The 25,958-nt window shown below is 44.4% G+C and overlaps 1 protein-coding gene across 1 annotated transcript in view; it reads left to right on the top strand.

The window, feature by feature from the left end:
* KIF6 (kinesin family member 6) overlaps positions 1 to 25,958 on the top strand; it is a 400,736-nt gene that overhangs the window by 281,273 nt on the left and 93,505 nt on the right. Inside the window, exons 14-15 of the mRNA XM_011986642.1 lie at positions 11,692 to 11,800; positions 22,848 to 22,903. Coding sequence (XP_011842032.1) covers positions 11,692 to 11,800; positions 22,848 to 22,903 — 165 coding nt within the window. The remainder of the gene's footprint in view (positions 1 to 11,691; positions 11,801 to 22,847; positions 22,904 to 25,958) is intronic.

Below are 25,958 nucleotides of genomic sequence, written 5' to 3'. Positions count from 1 at the left end.
CGCAGAAATGCCAACATGACCCAGGCTGCTTTCCAAGCTCAGTGCCTGCGTCTGTCCACGGATTTCTGTAAGAGCCCATGTGGGCACTTTGTCCTGGATGAGAACATTTACGAAATAAAAACTCCAGAGATGCTAGGTTAGGAAAATGAGTGTTTTGTGCAGATGCTCTTGAGGACCACTGTTTAGATGTCTTTTGTTATTGCTGGCAATCAGAAGCTACCCCAGAGCAGCTGCCATTTTTTCAGAGGCTTCAGGCCTGTCCACTCCCTTGGCATGCCAGCCCTTTCTTCACCTGCTCAAGGGACAGTCCAGGAGGCAGCTGCAGCAGGTGGGTGAATCAGATGCAGTTACCAAGACGAAAGGAAAACACAACCTGCCTTGAGCACTGCCCCCTTCATTCCACCCAGCCCGCATGGTCTGCACTGCTGGGCCAGTGTGGGTAGCCCGTGGGATGTGTGATTTCTGGCATCAGGAGTCAGGAACCCATTTGATTTATTTAGATGTGGTGCCACCATTGGGTGGGTCTCCTAAGGTTTATGTGGCTTTCCACTTCAGATTTTCCCTTCTCTCTCCTCCCTAGAGCTCCTGCCAAGCCTACCATGCTTCAGCCTGGTCCAAGCCAGCCCTGAGAACCTACTAATTAAAGGTTCCTTTGACATCTTTCATGTGGCTACCTAAGAAACTCCAAGGCAAGTCCTAATCTGAGGACTCTAGCCCAGGTGATATTATCTCACTTGAACATAGCCCTTTAACCTCAAAGCCTTGGGGCACTAGCCCATTCCAGAAATTGTCAATCGAGAGGAGGAAGTAGGTTGAGTGAGTCTCCTTGGTCACCCCAAAAGATCTGATCTCTGGTCTTCACATCTGCAGTCACTTTGGCCGTGGCTTTTTTTCTCTTCCCCTCATCCTCAGATTTCATACCCTGCGGTACCCGCCCAGCAACCCCTCAAATTGTAGCTGGGCTACACCAGGCCCTTTAAAGTCAGCAGAACCATGACAGATGGCTCTGCTTGCTGTGGTGACCTCCATCACCCTGGAGGTGGAGGAACAGAAATGGAGGGCTCCTCAGTGATACACGCATGCTAGGGCATGACGCTGCTCTCCAGGGGAGGCCATCTGCACGTGCGTTCCTAAAGCGATGGGACCAGGTGGCACTGGCATGATGACAGTAACAGTAAATGATGACATTTGCTATTATCAAGTGGCAGTTGTCATTTAATTGGTTAGTAATCTGGAAGCCACCTATTAAAGGAAGAGCGTCTATGCCAGGGATGATTGACTGGCAGAGGCTGCTGAAAAGCTGTGCTAAGAACTCTAATGCTATGATTAGTTTCCCAGAAAAGAATGCTGGGATTGGTCAGCGATGTCTTCTAGGGGTATGGAGAGAAAGTGGTAACATAGGGGCTGCATATTCAACATCCTTGCCTTTCATGCACCTTTCAAAAACTCCTCCTTCCTAAATCACAAGCATCCTTGTGGGAGGAAGGAAAAGACACTATCTCCACTGTTCCATCTAATCTTTCTGGGAGATGGCTCATTTCTCTTATAAGATCTGTTAGCCCCCAGCCCCATTCCATGCATGTATTCAGTCCAGTGTCAGTGCATCCTTGGCTCTCCATCGTCGAAGCTGCTGGCTTGTCCTGCACCTGAGTTTCTGGCTGAAGCCACCATTTCCTCTCTATGGCCCTGGAGACATCCAGCACCACTCCCAAGAGTGTGGGCTCACTGACCTTCCCCCAACCTTCCTATCCCTCTTGACCTTTATATTTCATGCTACAACTTGATAGATTATCCCTTCCTCAGCTCTGCCTTGTCTGTCTTCTAAAGCCTTATTTCCTTTTCCTCCCATTAGCCCGTTCATTCTCCACACACTCAGGGACCTCAGTTCTCTCCGACTGAAGAAGAGAGGGGAGAGAAGACAATAGGGGACGATGAAGAGTAAGGGGGTGCTGGATTCCAAGGAGATGGGGGTTTGGAACACACTGAAATGGAATTCTCTTCTAATTATTTAGGTGAGGATATTTTTGTCTATTTCACCCAAGTCAACACTTACCAAGAAATTTCACTTCAGATAGAAGGTTATTGCAGGCACCATATAAAAAACACACTTGATCCCTGCCCATTGCTTCTCATTCTTGTATGCACCTCCAGATACTACATGTTGTAGGTATTCATGATACTATGGTATCAGAGCTGTTCCCTTACCTTCAATTTAAAGAGCTTCCACTATTGAGCCGCAGAGTATAATCATCCTTCAATATGATTCCCACCGTGAATCATCAGCTTCCTTCCTGCCTTAGCACCGCATGCCCCCCACCCAGCTCTGAGCCTTCTCATGCTTTCAGTCCCAAACAGTGTGTTCCAAACCCCCTTCTCCTTGGAATCCACCCCGCTTCTCACTGTTCACCATCCCCTGCTGGTCTTCTTCTCATCCCTCTCTTCTTTAGTCAGAGGGAACCGAGGCCCCCACACGAGTGAATATCTCCCAACGAAAATATATTTTTGGCTCTGACTAGGAAATCATTTTTCAGCATGAATAACACAACTCTCTCCATCATTGTACTTTTGTCAATTTTTGAGCAATAGCTTAAGCAGCAGTAGGTTGTTTGGGAGTAGCCAGGAAAATAAGCTCTGGCCCACGTACCCCAGACTAAAGGAAATCAGACAGCAGGCCCAAAGGCAATAGCATAAATTCTCCACTTCCGATGTTTTTCCTTTCCGTTTGGTTTCCATGGGACCCTGTGTTGGGGGTGGGGAGGGCTTCCCAAAGTACCAAGTTGTATTCGTTAGCAAAATAAGGAACTGAATTTCAGGTTGACAAAAGAAGAAAGCATTAAGAGGTGGGTAAGGGACCAGCGCACAAGAATTTGGATGCCTAATGTTTCAGAAACCCAACCCCGAGGCTGATTTTGAAAGCCCTTTGTTGACTACCATTTCTACCTACATGCTCTTTGACCACCATCAAAATTCAGAAGAGGTTACACCTTTGGGACTTGTAAATATTTTCCATCCAACTTACAACCCAAATTGCAATGTCGCCTTATGGAGATTGAGACTCAGAAATTCCTCTCCTTTAGGTTTTAAATGGTTCTGTAACTCAGCAAGCCAGCAGGCTTCTCTTAATCATTCATATTTTCAGGGATCCAGTGCTGGGACCTGTGATTAAAACTCACTAAAAGGAAACAACTAAGAAATGAGCTCTAGAAATGAGCATTGCAAGTTTCCAAGGTCCTCAGCTCTGATGAGGAGCTGAGTCTGACAGACTAAACAAAGTTGGGAAGAAGATAAAATGTATATCTTTGCAGTACCTCTTAGCTAATTGTCAATACATTGTGAATTTTTTCTTTGCTAGCACTTAAATAATGATACCTTCAAGAGTATAGTCTTGTGTCACTTGACAACTGAGTTACATTTTGAGAAATGCGTCATTAGGTGACTTCATCATTTTGTGAACATCATAGTGTATACTTAAAGAAACCTAGATGGTATAGACTACTACACACCTAGGCTAGATGGGATAAACTAATGCTCCTCAGCTACAAACCTGTATAGCATGTTACTGCACTGAATACTGTAGGCAATTGTAACACAATGATAAGCATTTGTGTATCTATACATAGAAATGGTACAGTAACAATGCAGTGTAAAAATAAACACACCTGTATAGGACAGTTGCCATGAATGGAACTTGAAGGAGGGAAGGTTGGTCTGGGTGAGTCAGTGAGTGGTGAGTGAGTGTGAAGGCCTAGAACATTACTGTACACTACTGTGTATTCTATAAACACTGTACACTTAAGCTACACTAAATCACTAAATTCATTTTTTCTAATATTTCTTCAATAATAAACCTTAGCTTACTGTAACCTTTTTATCTTATAAACCTAATTTTTTAACTTTTTAACTCTGTAATAACTTGACTTAAAACACACATTATGCAGCTGTACAGAAGTATTTTTTCTTTATATCTTTATTCTATCAGCTTTTCCCTATTTTAAAAAAATTTTTATTTTTTTAAAGCTTTTAGACTTTGTTGTTAAAAACAAAGACATAGTGTCAGGACCATCAGCGTCACTGTCTTCCACCTCTACACCCCCTTGTCCCACTGGAAGGTCTTCAGGGGTAGTAACACCATGGAGCGCCAGCTCCTATGAAAACAATGCCTCCTTCTGCAATACTTCCTGAAGGACCTGCCCAAGGCTTTTTTATTTTTTATGCGTAGAAGAAGTACACTCTAAAATAATGACAAAAAGTATCACGTAGGCCAGGCACGGTGGCTCACACCTGTAATCCCAGTACTTTGGGAGGCTGAGGTGGGTGGATCACCTGAGGTCAGGAGTTCGAGACCAGCCTGGTCAGCATGGTGAAATCTCCTCTCTACTAAAAATACAAGAAGTTAGCAGGCGTGGTGGCGGATGCCTGTAATCCCAGTTACTCAGGAGGCTGAGACAGGAGAATCGCTTGAACCCAAGAGGCAGAAGTTGCAGTGAGCTGAGATCAGGCCACTGCACTCCTGCCTGGGCAACAAGAGTGAAACTCTGTCTCAAAAATAAATAAATAAATGAATAAATAAAGTATGTAAATACATGAACCAGTAAAATAATCATTTATTATCAAGTGTTATGTACTATCTATAATTGTATATGCAATATTTTTATACAACTGGCATCACAGTAGGCTTATTTATACCAACATCACCACAAACATGTGACAAATGTGTTGCACTATGACATTATGACAACTGTGACACCATATGGGACCACCGTCGTGCATGCAGTTCTCCATTGATTGAAACGTCTTTATGTGGGGCAGGACTGTAGTTGCATTTTTATAAAAGCTTCTTGGAGTTGGAATTCATCTCTAATGGTGGGCCAGTAAGCATGGTGACATGTACTGGGGAGAAGATGGTGTTGAATTTCCAAAATCATACCATGTAGGAGATGAAACTGTCCAGTAGCATGGTGGCAGAGAGAGAGAGCAATGGATACATGCCTCATTTTTCACAGCATCACAATATGCTATACCAGAAGGAAAGACATTAAGCATCTAAAGCATTTTTTCATTCATTCATTCATTCAAAAGATATTTGGTGTGCCAAATATACTATAGTGCTCTTGTATGCCAAGTACTATCTGGATTCTAGAAATATTGCTGCAAACAAAACTGACAAAAATCCTTGCTTTTATCCAAATTGGAAAAGAGAAAGTCAAACTATCACTGTTTGCCAATGATATGATCTTATACCTAGAAAACCCTAAAGACTCCTCTGAAAGATTGCTAGATTTGATAAATGAATTCAGTAAAGCCTCAGTTTACAACATCAATGTACACAAATCAGTATTACCGCTTACATCAACAAGGACCAAGCTGAGACTCAAATGAAGAACTCAATCCCTTTTACAATAGCCACAAAAAATACATAAAATACCTAGAAATATATGTAACAAAGGAGGTGAAAAATCTCTACAAGAAGAACTACAAAACACTGATGAAAAAAAACATAGATGACACAAACAAATGGAAAAACATCCCACGCTCATGAATCAGAAGAATTAATGTTGTGAAAATGACGATACTGCCCAAAGCACTCTACAGATTCAGTGCAATTCCTATCAAAATACTAATATCACTTTTCACAAAATTAGAAAAAAAAAATCCTAAAATTAATATGGAACCAAAAAAAGAGCCTGAATAGCCAAAGCAATCCTAAGCATAAAGAACAAATCTGGAGGAATCACATTACCTAATTTCAAATTATACTACAAAGCTATAATAACCAAAACACCATGGTACTGGTATAAAAGTAGACACAAAATATTCATAACTGAGTTAGGAATATTTTGCATTACAAAACAACAGAAGAACTAGCTAAAACTGTTGAAAATACTTGATTCTAGGGAATGGAATCAGAGGGGAAGGAGTGTGTCAGGAGACTGGTGTTTCATGAGGAGCCTTGAGGTAATATTTGACTTCTAAAACTAAATACATATATTACTTTGATTAATAAATCAAAGAAAACATATGTCAACACACACAAAATGTACACAAATGTTGACTGCAGCATTTTTTATAATATCAAATAGTAGAGAGCATGTGAATATCCATCAGCTGATGAGCAAATAAAATTTGATATATTCATAAAAAAATAAAAAATAAAAAATAAAAGTAGACACACAGACCAATGGAACAGAATAGAGAATGCAGAAATAAAGCAAATACTTACAACCAACTGATCTTTGACAATGCAGACAAAAACATACACTGGAGAAAGGACACTATATTTAATAAATGGTGCTTGGAAAATTGGATAGCCACATGTAGAAGAATAAAATTGGATCCCTGTCTCTCACCATATACAAAGATTAACTCAAGATGGATTCAAAACTTAGATTCTAAGACTTGAAGCCATAAAAATTCTAGAAGAAGAAAAAAAAAAAACTAGGAAAAACTCTTCTGAACATTGGACTAGGCAAAGAATTCATGACTAAGACCCTAAAAGCAAATGCAACAAAGACAAAAATAAATGAGACCTAATTAAACTAAAAAGCTTCTGCACAGAAAAACAAATAATCAACAGAGTAAACATACAATCTACAGAATGAAAGAAAACATTTGCAAACTGTGCTTCTGATAAAGGAGTAATATCCAGAATCTACAAAGAACTCAAGCCAATCCGCAAGAAAAAAACAAATAATCCTATTAAAAAGTGGGAAAATGACATGAAGAAACATCTCTCAAAAAAAGATATAAAAATGGCCAGCAAACATGCAAAAATGCTCAACATCATTAATTATCAGGGAAATGCAAATTAAAACCACAATGAAATACCATCTTACCCCAGCCAGAAAGGCCATTAAGTCAAAAAACAATAGATGTTGGCACAGATGTGGTAAAAAGGGAATGCTTATACTCTGCTGGTGGGACTGTAAATTAATACAATTTCTGTGGAAAACTCTATGGAAATTTCTCAAAGAACTAAAAGTAAATCTACCACTTGATCCAGCAATCCCACTACTGAGCATCTCCCCAAAGGAAAACAAGTCATTATATAAAAAAGACACATGGATGCGTATGTTTATCACAGCACAATTTACAATTGCAAAAATACAAAATCAACACAAGTGTCCATGAACTGATGAACAGATAAAGAAAATGTGGTGTGGATTACTGCTCAGCCATAAAGAACAAAATAATGTCTTTTGCAGCAACGTGGATGGAACTGGAGGCCACTATCCTAAGTACAATAACTCAAGAACAGAAAACAAAAGGCCACATATTCTCACTTATAAGTGGGAGCTAAGCTATGGGTGTGCAAATGTGTACAGAGTGGTATAATAGATATTGGAGCTCAAATGGGGGAAGTTGGGGGGGTGAGGGATGAAAAACTACCTATTGGGTACAATGTACACTATTCAGGTGATGGGTACACTAAAATCCTAGACTTTACCACTGTATAATTCATCCATGTAACCAAAAACCACTTGTACCCCTAAAGCTATTGAAATAAAAATTTTTTAAAAATACCTGCCCTCATGGAGCTTACAAATTCTAGAAATAATAATAAAACATATTAACAGATGAAGTAAACTATGCAGGTAATAAAAAATATATATATGGTTCTGTTTTTCTGTGATATTGTAAAAATAAATCAACATTTTAGACAGAGAGGCACGAATAAGAGTATGATCTCATGGGTAAATCTACTATTAATACTACGAGGTCATTTTGAGCCCCACCACCTTGCCCTCTCTGCCAGGCCTACTTTCCCTGGAAAAACTGATCTAAGAGCAGAAATGACTGCCTCTAAAAGCTGGGCATTTTTCACCCCTTTATAATCTCTTGTTTATCTAAGCCTCAGTTTCTTCATCTATAAAATGAAATTATTAACAGAGATCATAGAGAAATTTAACTGAAATAATATGTAAGAAAGCCCATGATACTATTCTTGGTATAGAGTATATAAGAAATTCATTTTTTAATCACCTAGAGGTCATTTCTGTTGGATGGCAGAGCCACCCATATTAATCAGGTTGCATTTTTAATCCACACTCCAATGTCTGCCTCCTCCACCTGGCATCTTCTTCCATGTCTTCTCCACCTGGGAAATGCTGCTCCATCCTTCAGGATCCTTCTGGATGAAGTTCACTTGCTGCCTCCTGCTTACAGCCTTCTCCTACTCTCCCTGAGAGTCCCTGCCTCCCTTCCTCCCTCTCCCGCATGCTGGACACATGCCTCTCTACAGCACGCGGCAACCTCCATTGTAAATATTTGTTCACTTTTCTTTTCTTTTTTTTTTTTTTTTGAGACAGAGTCACGCCTTGTCACTCAGGCTGAAATGCAGTGGTGCTATCTTGGCTCACTGCAACCTCTGCCTCCTGCGTTCAAGTGATTCTCCTGCCTCAGCCTCCCAAGTAGCTGGGATTACAGGTGTGTGCCGCCATGCCCAGCTAATTTTTTTTTTGTATTTTAGTAGAAATGGGGTTTCACCGTGTTGCCCAAGCTGGTCTCAAACTCTTGAGCTCAGGTGATCCACCCACCTCGGCCTCCCAAAGTGGTAGGATTACACGCGTGAGCCACTGTGCCCGGCCATTTTTCATTTTTCTTTCTCCCTTACTGGACTTCGAATTCTTTAAACCAAGGATCGAAGCTTTAATATTCAACTTTACATCTCTGTCACATGCCTAGCACAATGCCTAATATAAATAAATGCTTCTTGAGAGAATAAATAGATGATTGTCTCGTTAGCAAGGTGAGCTTTTAATCACCCTTTTTGCTCCTTTGCTCTTTCTCTTTCAAACGCATACAGTGCATGCTGAGGGACAGGAACTTGCCATAGGAGAAAGAGCCTGTTTCCTAAATCCTCAGGGGGACAAGGAAGTGATTTCTTCAGTAAATAAAAGCTGTTCATTAACTTTGCAGCTGATCCCAAACTGGGGTGAGAAGTGGTATATTAGTGCAATCCAAAGGAGCTGCACATGAGCTCTGAACAAGCAGAATGGGGATGGGCAAGGATAGGGCCGGGCTGGGACCTGGGCTCACACACTGGAGCTGCCCGTGAGTCCTTCCCACGTGCCTCCCTCTGTGGACCTCAGCCTTGCTCCAAGTGGTGGCCATGAAGTCTCTGCAGGCATCCTGGCCTGGCCTTGCCTCTTTGTCTTCCGGCTACGCTTCAGCCACCTCACCTTGGCCTCCCTGAGTGGACATTTGGGAAACCAACTGACAAGATTATAGCCATCATTCTGATGTCCTTCACCTGTGGTCACCACAATCAACTAACTCCAACTCCAGAATACTTTGTCCGTGATAGAAGGAAAGCCAATGTTATGTTTCTGATGATAAGCCCTTGGCACTACAGGACCCCTAAGTGCCTTTTAAGTCATCAAGAGTATTCAATCCCTCCAGTGTGACTTTCCCATAATGTGTACTTTCTTCATTTTCAGTCTTTGAAAGTTGGCAATGCATGTAGAATATGTTATGCTGCTGGCCCCGAATTTCTTAATAGGTCCTTCAAGACTCTGTACACAATAATCCCAAACTTCCTGCGCTTGTCTCCTCTGTGCCCTCTATGTCCTTTCTGCTCCCACCGCCCAGGCCCTCAGGGAAGGTGCATTTCATGTTGTTTCGTGTTTTCATATTGTCATTTACTTTTGTGTTGTTGTTGTTGGGAATATAGTTAGTCCCAGTGGGTTGCTCAGTGCCTTGTAGGTTCTCCCAGGAGTGGATGCCACCACAGTGCCACGGGCTCTGGCGTGGTCCTTTCCACCCAGCTGTCAGTTCACACTGTCAACTCTGCAGAGAAAGCAGAGCCTGAGAGGGAAGAGGCTGTGAACCCTTCTTCCCTGCAGCTTTTTGAGCAGCCTTTCACTCCCCACCCCCACACCCCTTTGACCCACCACCCCCACACCTCTGTTGGTGGAAGCCTGCTCATCAGCTCCCCTGCGGGAGGCAATTTGGGGATTCCACAAGCAGGTTCCAGTGTGGTCTCTGTGGAGCTTTTCTCTTCCCTAACTCCAGTCCAAAGTCTCATGCCCTCTACCGTTTGTTATTATTTTATTATGTAGCAAAAGGCATGCACTGTTAGAACTGGGTGCAGACCCGGACAGGGGAGAGGTATGGAATGAATCCGCTGGCTCCTGATGGGCTCTGCTGGTGAAACGTGCCCCTCAATGTCTCTCATGCACCAGGGATCATCTTTCCGCATCTCACATAAGCGGATTCCCAGGCCTACTCAATTCTAGAGTGTGCAAGGCAGATGTGGAGACAAAGCCGAGTCGTCCCCATTTGCTTCTGATCGGAAAAGGGCGGGGTGTCTTTGTGTGCCTCATCACTTAGACATTCTTCACGGTGCTATTTTTATCAACAGTAATCATTAAATTGGTGTCATATGGGCTAGTCCAGTTACTCACCCTTAGGATGGGTGATGGGACTCAGAGAGTTTTTTCCAGGCAAGAGGAGATGTGGTATGTGGCCCATATGAAAGCCTGTGCAGAACCCTTGGCCTCAGAGTAAGCCTCACTAACCCCGGACTGTGTTCCCACAGCAAGAGCAAGGCTCGGCACCACCCAGCTTCATTCTCAACCTGATTCGTTTCACAGATGTATGCTGAGCACCTTCTAAATGCCAGACATTGAACAAGACACAAGGATTCACAAAACAAACAAACAAAAAACCATTATCTCTACCCCCTGAGAAACTTACATTTCACCAGAAAGGATTGTCATGTGAAGTGACAGTGTCCACCACTGGGCTGTGGGTGTTATAGGCGTATTGACAAGGAACATGGTGGAAAGAGGGTTTGTTCTGCCTGGGCTTTGACGAAAGCTCCACGGAGATAGAGTCACTAGAGGAAAACGTGGGAAAAGGCCTCCCAAGCAAAGGAAACAAGGGTGGAAGCATTTAAAAAAATGGCTCTGTAGATGCATCCAAAATCCAGTGGTGAATTCAGCTCTCACTGAGGGGTCCCAGGCACACATCTGCACTGATGTTCATTCCGGGAGGTGGTGAGGAAGAGAGCCTGGTCCTGGCTGTACTGACCGTGGCTCCAGAAGTTAAACTCTGAACAGCGCCCAGCAGTGAGGGTTGGCAAAGGCGATACAGGATATTGAAGTTAGAGATGACCTAGGGACCCCTGCCATGGCCAGCTCATGGGTCTTGTGATTGAGAACCTAACTCCTGAAGAAAAGCGGAGACCCCTTCACTAACCACAGGAAACAAGAATGAATTGTTACACAGAGACTAAGAGCAGAATTTTCTAGATGCTATCTTTCAGTTTGGATTATAATTCCTTTAACTAAATGCCTGGAAATTTAATAGAAAAACAAAATAGGGCATACCAGGGAGAAATGTGGCACTGAACGATGGCAAGAAAATACATTTGCAGACGTCCTCGGCAATCCAGGGCTTGGCGTTCTGGTTTTCATTTCCTCCGAGCAGGCAGGCGTTCCAAACCCTGCCCCCCATGAGTCACATGGCTGTGCAGGCACAGTCCTGCGGGGTGCAGCGGGTGGCACTGGAAGGGCCTCCTAGGCGGGTTGGTGGCCAGCTGGAAGAGCCTGGGGCCACCTGTCTGGTCAGAGCCTCTCTGCTGTGGGCCTCTTGGAGCCAGGGCTGGTTTTGTGGTCTGACTAAAGTGACAATGAAATTAATAGGATCCTGATGCCATGACTGAGCCCATTTCCCTGTGTCTCCAAACAGGAATGAGAGAGGAAATGTCTTTAGGACGCCAGGAGGCTTTTGAAATCTTCAAGAGGGACCACGCTGACAGCGTTACCATCGATGACAACAAACAGATTCTGAAACAGAGGTAAGGCTGTCTCAGGGAGCAGCTGGTCCTCCGAGGCTCGGCCAGGCCAGCCTAGAGGAGATTTGCTTACTCTGTCCTTCCTAATCTGCCCAACTCAACTATTACAAGAAAGGCATAATGTTTATTCAGTTTCCCATTTAATTGTGTCCAGCCTGGTACAATTCTCCTTCATGTGTGAGCCTCACTGTCCCAGTACTATTGGGGTAAGCAACTTTAAGGCAGGGTCTGTTACTGACAGTATCAACATGATTTACAATTCTCACATCATACGATCATTCTCATCAGCCTGTACTCTGTCCATGTCTTCCTGTTCCAAAGGAGAGGGAAAAAAATCTATGGACCAAATTATATTCTTAGAACTGCAGGCACTCCAGCTGTTCTGGAGAGCAGTCCTGTCTTAGTCAAAGAAAATATGTGCACATCTTGTGACCCAGAGACCTTTGGTGCCTTCTCCAGGCTAAAATCAGAGCAGCCAGGATTATCTGCTGACATGTTGTCAGACAGGGCCATGTTCTGGACCCCTTCAAAAGAAGCTTACTTAGAGGTATATAATTTATTTTAGCTAGTCTGTGAGGTATACACATATCCTCAAACTGTAGCAAACAAACTCTATCAGATGTAGGGGTCTAGAGCTCAGAAGAGTGAACTCTCATATGTCACATGAGACTCTGGATCCTAGCACGCAGTAAGTTTTCAAGAACTACTTGTTGAATTAAAATGAGATCCGGGTTTGAGAATCATATGACAACTCAGGAGGCCTAAGAAGTAGATGAGCTCTCAGGAGGACATGTGGCAGTGCTGAGGCCTAAAGAGGGGAGCCATAAGGGAAAGGAGTTTGAAGGGAAGGTAGAGGGAAAGGAGGCCATGATGGAGACTGAGAAGAAGCAGAAAGAAGAGGGGGTGAACCAGGAGAAAATAATGTCCTGAGAGCCAAGTCAAGAGGAGAGCCACCTCCAAGAAGAAGCAGACTGCCAGTAGTGTCAGATGCGACAGAGAAACAAGCAGGAAGGAACTGGGAAGTGCACAGAGATTTTGCAACTAGAAGGCCATTGGCTGGACTGCCAGGCATGGAGGAGTGAGTGAGAAGAAATGTCATTGCATTTAAAAAGTTGGTGATAGATGAAAAACTTTTTTTTTTTTTTTTTTGAGACAGAGTCTTTCTCTGTTGCCCAGCCTGGAGTGCAGTGGTGTGATCTTGGCTCGCTGCAACCTCCACCTCCTGGGTTCAAGCAATTCTCCTGCCTCAGCCTCCCGAGTAGCTGGGACTACGGGCACCCACCACCATGCCCGGCTAATTTTTTTGTAGTTTTAGTAGAGACGGGGTTTCACCATGTTAGCCAGGATGATCTCGATCTGCTAACCTCGTGATCCGCCCACCTTGGCCTCCCAAAGTGCCGGGATTACAGGCATGAGCCACTGCGCCTGGCCGAAAAACATTTTTAAAAAGAATGAAGAGAGGTAGCTTAAGTAGAAGGGAAGTTGGTTTCAGGATGGGAAAGAATTGGCTAATATTATAGACCACAGAATAAGCCAATGGTAAGAGAGAGGTAGAGAAACAACAGGAAAAGCTGACACAGCAAGGCTCCTGGAAGACAGGAAGGTAGGGAATAAAAGCTCGGTGGAGGTTAGCCCTGGAAGGGAGCAAGAATGGAAAAATAAATCAAGATGGGGCTGACATTGGCACACTGAGAAAAGGAGAGAGAAAATTAAAGACAACCTCCATTTTCTCTGTGAAAAAGAAGTTGCGGTAGAATAGGAGACTTGAGGGTGGTGATGAAGGTTTAACACAGCAGCCACAGGGAATGGGAAAGAAGGTAGACCCAGAAGAAGGAAAAAGAAAGGCAAACAGAAAAGCAAACTGCAATGAGGGTCAAAGGCCCAGCCTAGACTATCATCCTGGCTTTTACACTTTACCAGAGGGCAGATCTCAGCTCATTCAGGAATCAGTGAAGGGAATGGGAGTATATGGTTCTGTATATGGAGGGCAGTCCAGCCCTTCCTAGTCAAAAGAACTACTTGCTTCCCACTGTGACCCAGCAATTCCTCTTCTGGGTATATTTCCCAAGAAGTTCTCATGCAGGTTTTTAAGGGGACATACACCGGGCTGCTGTGAGCAACCTTGGCTATTCATGGCCAAGGAGAGTTGGAAACATGCTGAGTATCCATCACTGGGGAAGTAGACAGGCAGAATAATGCGGATGCCCCATGAAGCCGGATGCAGCAGGTGGGAGTCATGGATTACATGTATGCATACCAATTAACATAGATCTTAAAAGCATAGCCCTGAGTAAGAGCACATCATTCAGATAAATTACAAATAGATCCACAGAAAGCAAAGAAAAACATGCAAACAAAAAGATATACTTTAGCAAAAAGGTATACTTTATGAGTCCCTGGTATACTTTATGAGTTCCAGATATACTTTAGCATATTTTACCTGCAAGAATGGGAGCAGGGCATGGGGATAAAAAGAAATTAATGAGTTAATGAATAAAACAAGGGGATAGGGGAGAAAATAAAGCAAATCCAGTGAAGCTGAGGACTGTCTCCCTAGAAAGGGGGACATATGCACATCTGCACAAATTTCAGCCTCTAAATCCAAGGGTTTCACAAGTCTTCTAATGCTTATCCGTGTTGTAAGCCATGAATTTTTAATATGGCCAGTTGGATGTGTTAGGGCAGGATACCTTGTCTGTCTGAAGATAAGCATGTCAAGCTAGCTGCCTCATCCAAAAGACTTCCAAAGAGCCTTCAGCCATGTCTACACGGGAGGCTTCTTAGCTTGCACAAGGGACTCATAACTGGCTTCATATTAAAAGAACCCATAGAGCTTTTAAAAGCTACCAAAGCCTGGCCCTGACTCCCCAGATATTCTAATTAAATTAGGTGCAAGCTGAGCATCTCTTTTTAAAAAGCAGATTCCAGTAGCAAGTAGGTTTGAAAACCACTGGCTTAGACAATGTCCAGAAACCATGAGATCCAGAATCTCTAAGGTAAGATCCCTCAAACCCTACAGGTTAAAAAAAAATTACCAAGTGATTCTTATACATGCTCAAGTCAAAGAACCGCTGACTTAGGGAGAACATAGCACTTCATCTTTCTTATTCTAAAGCTGGCATTGTTTCTGGTTCTGGTTTGTAACCTGAGTTTAGGTCTATTTTCAGCAGGGATTGGGGTCTGGGGTGAGTGGGATGAGGATGTTGTGGTCTTCCAAAGCCTTCTAATATAGAGCTGACTTAACTCTGTACAGTAGAGTTCTGACAACCCACACGACAAATGTGCTTTTGAGTTTAAACATACCTAAGGTGTGCAGGATGGGCTGGCAATACCGATGATCCCGTCTTCCTTGTGGCCATAGTGCAAGGGAACTAATAAAACTCACACAAGCTTTCCTCTGAAAAGAGGTTTTCCCAGCAGTAAATCCGTCTTTTTAAATCAAATGAAAAGTCAGGAAACTGGCCCATATTTTTTTTTAAATTTCTATATCTGTTTAATGTTCCTGTAATACTAACAATTAGAGGACTATTTGGTATAGAGGATGTAACCCAGAACCTACCCCTTTCTTAGGATTGGAGCTGTTATTTGCATTGATGGAGAGTATTGAATTATTAGATATTACATGTTCATAACTGCTTAAGGAAGAGGAATAAGAAAAATATTCTTGTATGAAAACAAATAACTGCAGAAGCAGGGTTTCAAAAACAGACATCAAAGGAAGGCCTCACAGACGCTCATAGGGCCGCTTCCATGCCACCCTTACTTTAGGAAATGCTCTTCCAGTAACCCGGGCCCCCTTCCACACATTTGCTCCCAGTCCCTCTAGTGACAGGAAGGACTCATGTGGCCCAACTGTGAGAAGATGGGCAGTTCTGGGAATACAGACACAGACTGGAGGGGATTGACTCAGGGTGAAATTCAGTTACGGCTTCCTGCCTCATCTGTAAGCCTCAGCTTCCTAATAGACCTCAGCAACCAGGACCCACCAGCCTGGACTCCCATTTCACCCCAAACTTCTCACGTCAGACTAATTCTGTGGTCTGACCGTGCTGGTGTTGGGACATTATGTTGGCAAAGTGCCACTAAATACGGGCTGGAACTAATTGCCCCCACGCAAAAGCCTTGAATGAGTTCAGCCTCTGTACCCCATAGCAAGTAGGTTCTAAGCACAAATGCGGGGATTATTGGTAACCCACAATCTCTTCTAACTCTCTCAGCCCCACCCAGAGTATAAGAATTGATTTAGATTTGCAGGAGGGGACAGTGAGTGTTTCCCCCATCCCCTTCATTCCACGTTACCTTTTTTTGAAGAGACAGAGTCTCACTCTGTCGCCCAGGCTGGAGTGCAGTGATGTGATCAAGGCTTACTGCAGCCTCAACCTCCTGGATTCAACTGATCCTCCTGCCTCAGCCTCCTGAGTAGCTGGGACTACAGATGCATGCCACCATGCCTGACTAATTTTACTTTTTGTAGAGATAAGGTCCCTCTATGTTGCCAAAGGTGGTCTCAAACTCCTGGGCTCAAATGATCCTCCTCCCTCCCTCGGCCTCCCAAAGTGCTGGGATTACAGGTGTAAGCCAATGCACTCAGCCCCATGTTACTTAATAGAAAGGTTTTTCTTCCCCTTTTTCCTGCACCCTTTGCTGCTCTCACAGGGAATCTCTAGCATCTCTAAGCTCTGGTCCCCAGTCCGAGGAAGTTGTGCTGCCTGTCTGTGACAAGAGAAATAAGATGTTGGCACATGAATAGGATGTTCGCCCTTTGGTGAACTAGAGCATGTGAGCCAATTCTTAAGCCGGATTTTTCAGCAGAGGACAATTGCAATTCACAATCACTACATTTTCCAGGCATGACTCATCCCTATAGTATACAATAATGTGAAGAGAGGCTGGAAACCCCATGCTTGGCAAATACCAGTGCCCAGACTCTGCAAGCTAACTTTCTTTTGTGGCAGATTTTTCATACAAACTGAATCCGTCAGTCTCAGAGTCCCATTCAATAACAAAAGAAGAAATAAATGGGGAGTTTAACTGCTATTGGAAATGCAGGTGTTGAAAATGTAAACTAAACAAAGCAAAGCACCCCTTCACTCCGTTGGATCCTTCTGACGTAGAATCGAACAGCCATCTAAAACCAACAGGAAAACCGGACCGAGGGCGGAGAGAAACCATGTGGCACCATCAGGAGGTAACTCCCATGGCGGGGAGGAGTTTCCTGGCCCCCATTAGACTTTCATTTTAACCTTTATGATTTTTCCCTTTCTTTCTTTTGTATTTATATCTTTTCTGCTGAACTAAAATGATAAACTCTGAGAGCAGAGATTAGATTAAAATCTTCTCAGCCTCTCCACAATTTTAAAAGCAGTGCTGGCCACAAAAAAAAAAAAAAAAAAAAAAAAAAAAAAAACCAGGTACTCAAAAAACACTTTTTTTGTTTGTGAATGACAATTTGAAATTGACTTTGAGAAATCTTGGCAGCCAAGAAAATGGCTGGAGAAGACTTACAGCTTCCGAGAAGCAGGAGGGCGCAGCAGGCTTCTGGAGGGTCAGAGGAGGAGCTGATCAATTGGAGGCGAGAGAGGGAGGTCATAGCCGGAGAAATGAAACAGAAAAGGAATACTGGCATGTTTTAAAAAGCATAAGGGGAACAAAGGGTGGATCTTCATCACAGTAAAGTGGAGGCAGCCAGGGCACAAGGTACAAGTTTATGAAGGAAAAAAATGGCAAAATATAGGTCCAGTCTTCTGTCCTCCTCTCTGACAGGGAAGGGTATTGGATGTTCACGCTATGAAAAAGTAACATATTAAATTAGTTGTTCTAGACAAGAAAAGTAGGAAAGATGTTGTAGGAGCCCTTTGCCCTCAAACACATATTTGCCCACCATCTTCAGGAAGCAATCTCAGCTGGCATGACAGGGCATCTGGGTGCAGAGGCTCATGGGGACTGAGTGGCTGATGAACATCAGCCCGTCTCTTTGGCCCATGGGTAAAAGCAGCCACTGCCCATGATCCCTAGTGAGTGGTGTGTGGGGCAGAGCCAGCTGCTTCCCCAGTCATGATGAGTATCTCCGCCGGACACACCCACAGCAGGATGGGATTCTTTCTGAAACTGGTCTTGGAAGTTAACGTCAGATTCTCCCTCAATTCCCCCATCCTTTTTATTCCCGTTGAAGATGAGAAACTCAGCAACCATCTTGAGTGTCCTTGGCCATTGACTTGCAGAGATCCCTTCTAATCCTTTGGTTTGCTGAGACAAACTATTGTCTGTGGTTACTGCTTCCCACACACATTCCCTCACAGTCCATCACATTCCCTACTGGGAATTCCTACACTGCCAGGCCATGGTCATAATGAATTTATGACACACAAAGCACACTTGCATGCATGCTATTTCCACATCAACCCAGCCCTGACAGGCATCCCTTTCTAATCCTAGAAATGAAGAGCCTGAGATCCAGCTGCTAAGAGGTGAGGTAGGCATTTGGTCCTACTCTGACTTCCAATTCAGTGCTCTTCACTTGCACACGTTGCCTTTGCACACACACTTGCTCACATGCTTATCTTCTTTTAGTCTACAAATATTTATGGAATGCTTACTAGGTACAAGCCCCTGTTCTAAGCCCCAGAGATAAGAGTGAATTAAGCAGACGTGGTTGCTCTCCTCATGGAGCTTACCGTATTGAAAGGAAAACAAGTAAACAGGCAATTCACATATAGTATGCCATCTGCCTACAATGGCAGAAGTGCAGGGTGCTGGGGAGCACCTGGGGGTGTCACACATTGTAGACCTGCACAGTCCTGGAGAGCTATCCAAAGGAGACATCACTGTGGAAACTGAGGGGTTAGGCAGAAAGTAGCCAGGGGAAAAGACAGGCTCCAAGTAAAGGGGACGTCCCCAAGATGAGAGACAGTGTGACACTTGATGAAACTGAGATTCAGGCCAGCCTGGGAAGGTTGTGGGAGATGAAAAGAAGAAGCTGGAGAAGGCAGCAGGGGCCAGAGCATGAAGAGTCTACTTCACTCTGTTAGGGAATTTGGACTTTCTCCGGAGGTCACTGGGAAGTACTGGGGAGTTTTGAGCAGGGGAGTAACAGGACCAGGTTTGCATTAAGAAGAATCACTCAGGCTAAAGTGTGGGGACTAGCCTGCGGACAGGCAGTGCAAATGCAGGGGGAGGAGCAAGCAGTGGTTGCAATAATCTGGGAGAGAGATGACAGCATTCAGCTCTCAGGCAGTTGGAGCTAACTGGAATGCTCTGGTAGATATCGAGGATGGAGAATGGCTGAAACTCCAGGACTGAGGGAAGGTGCTAATGGGGAGAGGGCAAAGGGTGGCATGTGGGTTACTGACATGAGCCATCCATAAGTGATGGTGTCATGCATTGAGACAGGAACAACAGGAAGAACAGGGGAGGTGTTCAGGGCAGGTGATTAGTTCTCTTTGGGTACAGTTGATTTTAATTATCTTCAAGGTATCAAACAGGCTGTTGGATACCTGAATCAGGAACTAAAGCAGGGCTGAGATGGAAATTTGAGAGATGTCAGTTGAGATAGCCAAGGACACACTGGCATAAAAGGAATGCCTATAGGGAGTAGGGAAAGTGAGGAGTGGGCCTAGGACCAAATCCTGTGGATTATCGACATTCAAGGAACAGGCTGCAGAACACGTCAGCAAAGGAGACCGAGAAGGAGGTGCCAGAGAGAGGGGGAAAAAGACAGAAGAGCCAGGCTCTTGGAAGCCAATGACGGACCGTTTCCCCGGGGTCTGTGAGTACCTGCCTGACACACAGTGGGAGCCATAAAGGAGGAGGCCAGGTGTTGCGGGAAGCCACACTAGTAGAACACCAGAGCATTGCATTCCTTCTCCCTTCCAAGTCCAGCCCCTGCCCCTGCACAGGACTTTGTGTGCAGGTGACACAGCAGCCTGCCTGCATCCACACTGGAACTGCACCCAGCTACCTTCCATTCCCCAAAGTCAGCCACACAACTAATGATGCCCTAATGGGAATGCTTTGGCACCAGTAGAAAGAAACCCTCGGGCGGTCGTCAGTGGTCCTGGCTGAGCTACACAACCTGTCTGCCCCTTCTCAAGGTGCAGCCTCATCACCATAGGCCACATCACCTCAGCAGTGAGCAGCACCTTAGGATATTGTACAGGGGTGCAATGTCCCCTTGGCCAGAAGTTGGCTTCTGGCCATCTCATGGATGAGGATGTGCTTTTAGAAAATCAGGAGGCAGGAAACTCCCCCTGGTGAAGTTTAGGTGAGCAGAATTCAGACAGAGGGGCAGGAGGAAAGGGAGCAAGTGAGGAGGGAGGGAGACTGGGGCTGGCTGGAGAGGCGTGGAGATGCAGGTGGGCCAGGAAGCACGTGGCAGCACTGATGGGGTCACCCTCTTTCTCGCATCTTTCCTAACCGAGTCTTTAGCCTTCTCATCTCTCCTACCTCCCTTGACACTTGCTCTTTCCCTCTCCACACTCAGGGTTGGGCCTTTCAGAGTTTGTCTTGACAACCAGGGATCAGGAACACATGTGGGTGGGGTGGCCTGGAGTGGTGACAACTTCCAGAGTGACGGGAAAATGGTCTCATGAAGACTGCACAGCCCTCAGACCACACCTCTCCAGTGGGAAAGCCCTTTTTAGCTCAGGACTGGGCTGCAACAGCAAGAGAGGAACAGCTCGTGGCTTTCCCCACAGTTGCTGCCAGCTCTGGAGCAGGGCGGCTCTTTGGAGAGAGCTGACCACAGCACTCAGCGGTTCCCTCTGCCAGGCCCCCCAGACATATCTGGGCACCGCCAAGGCTGGGGAACTCCATGCCAGATCTGTCAGGGCTTCTCTGGGCAGCACTGCAGTGGAAAGTCCCTCTTCTGCTTGTGTTATCTTCCTTTTCTATCTGTACTCTGGTTTCCTCTAGCACTGGTGTGAATTTCAGCAGTTTTGCACCCTTGCTCTTGTATTTTCCTTATTCCAAAGCGTCTAAAGCTTCTAGACGTCTATGGAATAGGAAATGGGAGGAGTCACTCATTGAGCAACGTGTGACTGTCAGATCCTATAAATCCTAGGTACTGGGGATGGACAGAACAGTGATGAAATGGTCATAGGCCCTCCCTTGGCAGAGTGGAGAGTTGAAGATGGTCCTCATCTTCTGAATGGCCTGCAGCAAATGTCACCTTATCCCTGCCCAGCAGCAGAGGCCATGTGAGCCCATAGAGCCCAGCACGGTGACCTGTGCATCATGTAAATGTCTGAATTGCATCAAGTGGAACTGTACTTCTCCCTGGAAGGTGACAGGCCATCGCTGAGGACAGGACATACATAATGTACGATGAGCATGACCAGCCTTAATAAGGGAGCCAGGGGCGGAGTCCCAAGAAGCTAACATTGAGAAAAAGTTTAGTCCCCTTCCCTGAAAACCTCCTGTCTGCAGTCCCAGGCCAAGCAGACAGATTTGGAAAATAGCAATGACATAATTCACACTTCTTTTCCATCCAACACAGAGCAGTCGTGGCACTCTGGCCTTTGCTTATGTTGTTCTCCTGCCTGGAATGCCCTCCTCTGCTCACTTCCTCCAACACAATCCCAGGCAACTAAAGTGTTCAAGGATAAAACAATAGGATATCTGGGATTTGCTGGGATATTAGAGAGGGGGAAGTGAGAAGAGAAGAGGCAGGAGGGGAAATAGTTGAAATAAAACTGGACAATTAATAAAATATGATGCTGGGTATGTTAGGATTCATTCTACTATTCTATTTTGTGTATATTTGGAAATTTTCGTAATAAAACATTTTCTAAAAACTCCTCTGGATCCACAAAACCCAGGTCACTCCCACCTTGTACGTGAAGCTTTCCTGACGGCTCCCCACTCACTCATGGACAGGTCACTCCCTAGTCAAACTCTAATGGCATGACTAGCACCCTCCAAGGCACAGTCATTTAATTCGGCCATATATTAGGTGCTTGCTTTCATAGGCTTTCAATTGTCTCTTTAACTTCATGGCAGAAAGGAGAGGAGGGAAAGCAACTAACATTTCATGAGGGCCCACTATGTATAGGGACTGAACTACATGTTCTCACTTGGGCCATGTCCTGTCTGCTTCTCTAGCACATGGTTGGCTCATCGTGGGTGTCTCATAAACATAGGCCAGAAACATAAAGGAATCACTCACTAAACATTAGCACAACAATCTGGTAGACTAGCATGCAGCCATCAGAGGTAAGCGTCTCATAATATAGGGAAGGACTTCTAAGTGAAAAAAAAAAAAGGGCACAAAATCATACCTGCAGTATGATCCCAACCCTATAAATACTGGCTCTATAGAAGACTGGGTGGATACGTGTATCAAATGTGCTTCTTTCTGGGTAGAGGAGTACTTGGGAAATTTTTTCTTGTTTTTATATTTTCAAAATCTGGTTTAATAATGGTACATAACAGGAATCAGCAAAGTTCTTTTATAAAGGGCCAGGTCGAAGATATTTTCAGTGTCGTAGGCCGTGCAGTCTCCATCACATCTAGTCGACTCTGTCTTGTAGCATGAAAGCAGCCACAGACAATGCGCCAGTGAATAGGGGTGGCGGTGTTCCAGGACGACTTTATTTACAGAAACAGGCAGCAGGCCGGATTTGTCTCATAACCAGCCATAGTTCTACAACCTCTGATATATTATTTTATAATCAGAAAGAAGTTATTTAAGTATATACTCTTTGGTTATAAGATCTTGGTATCATAATCAACAGAACGCAGAACAGAAACCTTACTGCCAGGCTTTATTCTGATACCCTTACATCATGAAACCATGTAAATTAAAAGCCATAAGTGAGAGAATATGAGAATACAGATCCTGTGCTGGATAGAGTAAAAATTAACAATACCTATCATTAATACCAATTTTCTCTCTATTTTTAAGCCTAACATATTTTACTTATTTAGATTTTTCTTTTGTGTCTTTCAATAAAGTTTCATCATATTTTAGTGGCCTCTCCGAAATCTATTATTTTTAAAATATCATGTAGGATGAACAGAAAAACAACAATTTTCATTTTTTTTTCCCCTCCAGATTTTCTGAAGCCAAGGCCCTGGGAGAAAGCATAAATGAAGCAAGAAGTAAAATTGGTAAGCAGATAATATTCTGTGAGCCTCTTTCAGAAACCATTTTCCTGGTGAAAATCAGGTCATGATGTGCCTCCAAATGGCCATGAAGCCCAGTTTCAGGAGAGCCCCTGCCAAGGAAGCTGCTTTGAGAGGCTTCCCTAGGAAGTGTGTGATTCCTCCTGTCACCCAGCAGGAAAAGCACTTTCTTTTGTCTAGAGGTTGAACTTTTCATCCTCAGACAGACCTGAGCTCCAGCATCCCAATCAGAGAGTTGTGCTTTTCCCTGGTGTTTTCAGCAGTAGCTCAGCTAATCATAACTTCACGGTTACAGTGAGACGCCATTTCGTATTTCAAGTATGGTGAAACACTCTTATACCTCCCAAAGCTTCTACTTAGCATTTTTGGCAGAGGTACGATATGTTAGCATCATTCAGTAAGCTGGTGGGAGGATAAGAAGCAAAAACAAGCCATCATGACTTCCCAGGGTGGAGGCTGCCACAGAGGGCTCCCCACTTAGGTGAGTACCGAAGGTGAAATTAAGGCAAGAGGCAACTCAGTAAAATGTGCCTCGAATTCTCGTGGTTTTTTTGTTGTTGTTGTTGTTCATTTGTGTTTTTTGTTTGTTTTTTTTGTTTTGTTTTAAGACAGAGTCTCACTCTGTTGCCCAGGCTGGAGTGCAGTGGCATGATCTCAGCTCACTGCAACCTCCACTTCCCAGGTTCAAGCAATTTTCCTGCCTCAGCTTCCCATGTAACTGGGACTACAGGTGCATGCCATCATGCCCAGCCAATTTTTGTGATTTTAGTAAAGATGGGGTTTCACCACGTTGGCTAGGCTGGTCTCGAACTCCTGACCTCAAGTGATCCACCCACCTCAGCCTCCCGAAGTGCTGGGATGACAGGTGGTGAGCCACCACACCCAGCCTCAAATCCTTTTTAAAGTAAGAGGACTGTGTTTTTTTCATCCCAAACTAAAAGACACCACAGAGACCCATCTCCCAGGCCCAGGGTAGCTTCACAGAAGGGATCCCTGTGCCTCACCTCTGTGCTGGAGAAGGCAGCAGTTCCTGGCTCACAGCTGGCCCGCTGATCTCTCTTACTACCCTCTTTTTTCCCCCTACAAGTGAGGATAGGACAGAAGCCACTGTGAGTGCCCCCTTTAATTTTTCTAACAGAATATAAAAATCACGATAGGCTCAGTTTGTCTCAGTCGGTAAACAGGAGCCCCACAGTCCTCCCTGTGGCCTGAGACAGAAGGGGCTGAGGCAGCCAGACCCAGAGCCACACCCAACCAGCCACACTCAGAATCCTTGTGTCTCAGGGGTTCTTGACCTAAGGTCCAGCATCTTGATAGGAGAGAAATGCCCCTCTATTTTTACTAACCTCTAACTGAAATTTAGCACCACTTCAATGATGAACCCAGTGGAAGTCACAGAGGCTTTCATGTCACATCACAGAGGGGCAGACGTTGTAAAGTATCTTTTGTGCTCATCAGTACAAAATTACAGTGGTTATTAGACTCACCATTAGATCTTTTTATTTAATACATTGACATAAAAGCACATACAGATTTCTGTATCACAAAAGGTTTTACAATTTTGATAACTATTTCAATATAATTGGTTTATCTTAAAAGCCTGTGTATTTTACTTTATGCACCAAACTATTATCCTAAGACGGGGGTCCTGCAAGGTCATCAGACTGCCAGAAGATCACTAGCACAAAAACAGATTTCAAACCCCTTTCTTGACCTGGATTCCTGAACATACTAAAACTGCATGAGAAAAACTGGAAGTTAGGAATGTTTGTATTTTTCTGAAGATAATGTCCATCCATAGCTTAGCTGATTCTCAGAGGGTCCAGTCACCCAAACCAATAAGGAAATTTATTCTAGGCTGATCTCCTTCAGGCAGGAAGGCAGACACTCGGTGAGGGGCAGCCCAGTCCCAGACAGCGGGCAGTGATAGTCTACCTGGCTTGAAGGGGAGAAGGAGGGGAAAGAGGAAGCTGACTTCAGTGGAGCCGGGGCCAATTTGTCAGCATCCTCTTAACCTCAAGGAACTCAGTGGTCTGTTTTCATCCTTGGAGGGATAAGAGAGACCTTTTATAAACTGCTTCTCCCTAAGAAATAATATAAAGTTTTGCTCTTAAAAAACTCTTACTCTGTAAACCAAAATAAAACCATTCCAACATTAATGAAATAGACTAATGATGGAAGGCACCAATGGACTATACTAATATACTTAGTTTTTCACTCTGAGTACAATGGAAATAACTACAAATTCCCCATAACTGTGGTGCAACCATGTATGTTGGTGGAGCAAATTTGCCACATTCTGAAGATCAGGCAGGTTGGGAGCTGCCTTAAAAGCTGCACAGGTGTTTCCTGCCCAAGATCCAAGGGCCAACCAAGTGAGGGCTGTCACTGATCTGCCCAGAGAGGATGTCCGCTTATAATTCATACTCAGAGGGTCCAGATATGCTAGGAGAAGATCTGGACAAGCAAACTTTTGTTTTTTCCAGAAAATAACAAGTAGAACTCACATCAGTATTGAGATTCAAGCTTCCACTGCTACCAAGAACATAGTTAATTAAGTGATGCCTAAAAAGCCAATGCCAGTCTTCACTTCACTTTATGCAAATACCGAAGTAAGACCCATCTCCTGGCCACCTGTCTTTCAAATTGTGCTCTGATCCAAGGGGCCTGGGTGAGTGGGTCATTGAGACTCAGCCGCATTACTGAATAAGGCCTCACGGTGCTTGATCTCAGGGAGTAGCCTGCCGTCACGACATCTCAGACACTAGATTAGGACTAAGGAGGAGGAAGGTGGAACTTGTACACACATTTAAAATTTCCGAGGCAACCCTGAAGGACACTAGTTTCTGGAAATTTAGGATAGAGTGAGTGCATTTTGCTTAGGGAGAAATGAAATCAAACGGAATTTGCAGTCCCCAAGGAGCCCTTCAGTGAGTCTAGGAGGCAGGAGGCAGGAGCGTGGCATGAATTTGCCCTGTCTGCACAGGATGGTGACTCAGCTCCGCTCCCAAACTGGGCCACATCCTGCCATCCGAGGCAA

Source organism: Mandrillus leucophaeus, unplaced genomic scaffold (genome assembly GCF_000951045.1).
Source record: "Mandrillus leucophaeus isolate KB7577 unplaced genomic scaffold, Mleu.le_1.0 Scaffold3, whole genome shotgun sequence".
NCBI classification, from domain to species: Eukaryota; Metazoa; Chordata; class Mammalia; order Primates; family Cercopithecidae; genus Mandrillus; species Mandrillus leucophaeus.
This window is presented reverse-complemented; position numbering and strand designations above follow the sequence as displayed.